The sequence below is a fragment of the Lactuca sativa genome, chromosome 8 (genome assembly GCF_002870075.4).
Source record: "Lactuca sativa cultivar Salinas chromosome 8, Lsat_Salinas_v11, whole genome shotgun sequence".
In the NCBI taxonomy this organism is placed as follows: domain Eukaryota; kingdom Viridiplantae; phylum Streptophyta; class Magnoliopsida; order Asterales; family Asteraceae; genus Lactuca; species Lactuca sativa.
Genome location: NC_056630.2, coordinates 235,469,480 through 235,473,455, shown reverse-complemented (window position 1 = coordinate 235,473,455; position 3,976 = coordinate 235,469,480). Strand labels below are relative to the sequence as shown.

Here is a 3,976-nt window from a genome sequence, read left to right as displayed (position 1 = left end):
GGTGGAGGCTAAATGTAATACATGATTTAATCGTACATCGCCTACTATATATCTATGTACAGATGTGCCAGATCGTAACTGTGATTACTGATTAACACCATTGACATAACACACATTCCTTCAATCCAGAAATAATATATCATCTTTAAGCATGATGTACAAACCATGGCAACATACTGCTTTAAATACAACCAAACTTATGTGTGAAAGAGCGACTTTCCAGATAATAAATTGTGAGCAAACCAAGTCAACAAGTACTTATATATTAAGCTTGTAACAAGTCGAACCAGGTCACAGAGTACTTGAGCATTTTGCAGCAAAACACACGACAAAATATAAGATATGGATTTGAGGGTGAAGGTAGGAGGTCTGGAAGATGTGGTACTTTCAGAGCCAGTGAGTCCGACAGGGCAATACTTCAACAGCTCGGTGCTTTCTATTTCTATTCTTTGTGTCTTGGAGTTTGAGAACCCATTTGATGACTCTACAAGCCTAGCACTCGTTAACGATGTCTTTCTTCCCATTAACCCTCGTTTCTCTTCCATTATGGTAATACTGCCTTTCTAACTACTATCGCTACTCTCTTGTTGTCTCTTGGATTGACCATGCAAATGTTGGTTATGGCTCTTACAAATCTATTTCATGTTTATACGAAGTGTAATATGTGTTTAAGATTTAGGTAGGAACTATAGAAATAGAAATTACGTTGTGAGCAACCAATTCCGAAAAAGTATACCCCATAAATATAATAAATCGATCATGTATTTTTTTCTTACTATTCCATTAATTGCTGGTTGCATGGTTATATGAGCAGGTGGAAGACAAACAGGGAGGGAAGCAGTGGAAGAGAGTAGAAGTGAATGCGGAAGACCATATAAGAATCCCTTGTTTTCCTGAAGGATTATCAACTGAATCATATGATCATTGTTTCAATGATTACCTATCAAAAATGGCGAAAGATCCATTACCACAAACAAAGCCACTATGGGAAATTCATATCATCAAGTACCCAACAAGCAATGCGTCTGGAAACGTTGTTTTCAAGCTTCACCATTCACTTGGTGATGGTTACTCTCTTATGTGTGCTCTTCTCTCTTGTCTGCAAAGGGCAGATAATCCTTCTCTACCATTAACATTGCCAATTTTTCGGAACTCTCTCAAGCCAGAAAAAGTTCCTAAAAGCATAATTAGTCGTGTACCACAGGTACTAAGTTGTGCAGTAAACACTGTTATGGATTTCGGTTGGAGCGTTTTAAAGAGCAGTTTTTTGGAAGATAGAAGGAGCCCGATACACTCCGGCAACAAAGGGGTGGAGTTCAATCCCATCAATATAACGACAATCACATTCTCTCTAGATCAAATCAAGCAAATTAAGTCATGCCTTCATGTGGTATGTAATATATACTTTTACTACAAGAATAAACATCTACAAAAGACAAAAACCTATAGGAAGAACAAATTCCCTACAGAGGAACCTAAGGGACAACCATTGTCACTATAGTGTTGACAAATAAACTTTCACTTCTAAAGCTAAAGTGACGATAAATCGTCTCTATTGGTTTGGTACGAAGGAAATTTTTTCTCTGCGTGTATCCAAAAGCTATAGGCACAACATAGCGTCCAAAAAATAAATAAACGTAAATATATACATATTTTTTAAATGTATTTATCTGGAAAATATGGGACAACGTCGTTTTGTATAAGTGTATAGGGACGACAACATGGGCGGATTTAGTACAGGGCACACGATGGCCCGTGCGACCCTAGACTTTTCTAGCCGCAGTGTAAAATTTCTCGAAAATTTTCGAATTTTTTTCTACTATCGTGCAACCTCTGACTTTCTAGTTATACCCCACTATAAAATCTTATGTCTGCCCATCGGCGACAAGTTATCCCCATAGGGTACATACACAGTAAAATTGTAGAAACCCTTTTTCCTCCTTTAATAGACACCATCATCGGTTCTCTCCCACTCGATTTCTCGGACGATTTGTTCTTGCCTGCACCACGTCGACCAAGTAACCGCTGCCCTTGCCGTTGCTCCAGTGTATATATATATATATATATATATATATATATATATATATATATATATATATATATATATATATATATATATATATATATATATATATATATATATATATATATAATAGATTTTTTTAATTTCCTAACAAATGTTTATAATAAAAAACTTGTGAAAAAAAAAAATCTTATTTTAGACATTTAGATATGGATATCGATCAAAAAAGATTATATTAATGTATTCATAACTTAATAGAAATTTGTGATGACTAAACTGTAAATGTTGTTACATTATTGTTTTACTTATAAGTTAAATGGATAATGAAAATTATAGTACAATATAAAAAGTTATTAGTATTTATATTTTTGATATATATATTATCTTTATAAATACTAAACAGCTATTAAAAACAAATAAACAAAAAAACCAAGTTATTAAACTATGAATGATCGGTTTTCATTGTTTCTAATATTTTTATGGTTTTTATTTAAACATCTTTCGAATAAAATATGTAGTTAACACTTAACATGATGATCCTGTATATTTTTTATGCTATGTATTATTTTTCAGCTTGTTACTTAGTCTCATCCTTCTCAATATATTGTTACACAGACAATAAATGATGTAATTTGTGGAATCATCTTTCTGGGGACAAGATTATACATGGATGTAACGAGTGAAGAAGCAAAAAATGAAAGCTCAACGGCCTTAGTGTTACTTAACACAAGATATATTAATGGTTTCAAGTCTCTCAATGAGATGTGTCAAAATCAGGAATCTAAAAGTCTATGGGGAAACAAGTTTGCTTTCTTGCATATTTCATTGCCACAACTTCACCAGTATGACGAGTCCTTGAAACCGCTCAAATTTGTTCAGGAAATACAAAGTATCATCAAAAGGAAGAGAAACTCAGCTGCTGTATATCTCACTGGAATGCTACTAGAATCAATGAGAAAATATAGAGGTCCAGAGGTATGTCTACATAGTTAGCTCTGATCAAATGCATTCTTATATTTCTCTATCTATCTTTAATTATCTAAGTTGTATTGAAATGGCATGGGTACGTAATCCATCTAAAGGCAGCAGCTCAATATGTTCACAACACGATAAGGAATCCAAGCATGGCAGTGACAAATATGATCGGACCAGTTGAAAAGATGGCACTTTCGAATCAACCTGTTAAAGGGTTGTATTTCATGGTCGTCAATTCCCCACAGGTATCATCAATTTTTGCTACTATATATATAATCTCTACTCCATTTAACTGATCTAGCTTGGGTTTTGCATACTGATTCTGCAGAGTCTAGTGGTGACGATAATGAGCTACATGGACCAGTTGAGGGTTACTATAGGAGCTGAGACAGGTTTCATAGATCCTGTGAAGTTTCGGACTTGCACTGAGAAGGCTTTCAGCATGATATTCGATGCTGCAATGAAGTCTAAATGACATGATAGTGATTTCAATCGGTGATATTCGTGAATTTTGTACGTCACTTCATGAAAAGAATGTTGATCTTCATTACAACTTATCTCATTGGATGAGGTAGGCCTATACATAAATTACAAGACGGTAATGTTTGGATTGTTTATTTATGTGATTATGATGTAATTGTCATGTTAATCTTGTTATAATATTTATTGTTAAATTCTCATATAAATTTCATTGTTGTTTTTGTAATCAATGATAAATGTTTATTTTAATGTTTTATTGAAATAATTTGGTTATCGTGTGTGTAGGGTCATCCATTGTTTTTTACTATTCACTAAATGAAAAGTCCTTATTAGTGACGACCTAAAATTTGGCCACTGAAAGCATCTTTTAGTCACTAGAATTTAAGTGGTCACTGAATTTTGATAATTCTACAAATTTAATGACGAATTATATGTGGTGGTCACTAACTCGGTCACTAAAGCGCGAAAAAATTGAACTACTTTTCTTTCGTATCATAA

The 3,976-nt window shown here is 33.7% G+C and overlaps 1 protein-coding gene across 2 annotated transcripts; it reads left to right on the top strand.

Annotated features, from left to right (window-relative positions):
- Nucleotides 1-267: 267 nt before the first annotated feature.
- Nucleotides 268-3,751, top strand: LOC128128144 (wax ester synthase/diacylglycerol acyltransferase 4-like). Of its 2 annotated transcripts, none has more exons than XM_052766998.1 (5): nucleotides 268-549; nucleotides 815-1,390; nucleotides 2,639-2,998; nucleotides 3,106-3,243; nucleotides 3,300-3,751. In XM_052766998.1, the coding sequence occupies exons 1-5, from the start codon at nucleotides 343-345 to the stop codon at nucleotides 3,471-3,473; spliced, it is 1,455 nt and encodes a 484-aa protein (XP_052622958.1). In that variant the 5' UTR covers nucleotides 268-342; the 3' UTR covers nucleotides 3,474-3,751. The 2 variants fall into 2 exon arrangements, with proteins under 2 accessions (XP_052622958.1, XP_052622959.1); XM_052766999.1 differs by having other exon boundaries at nucleotides 274-549; nucleotides 3,327-3,751.
- Nucleotides 3,752-3,976: the final 225 nt, after the last annotated feature.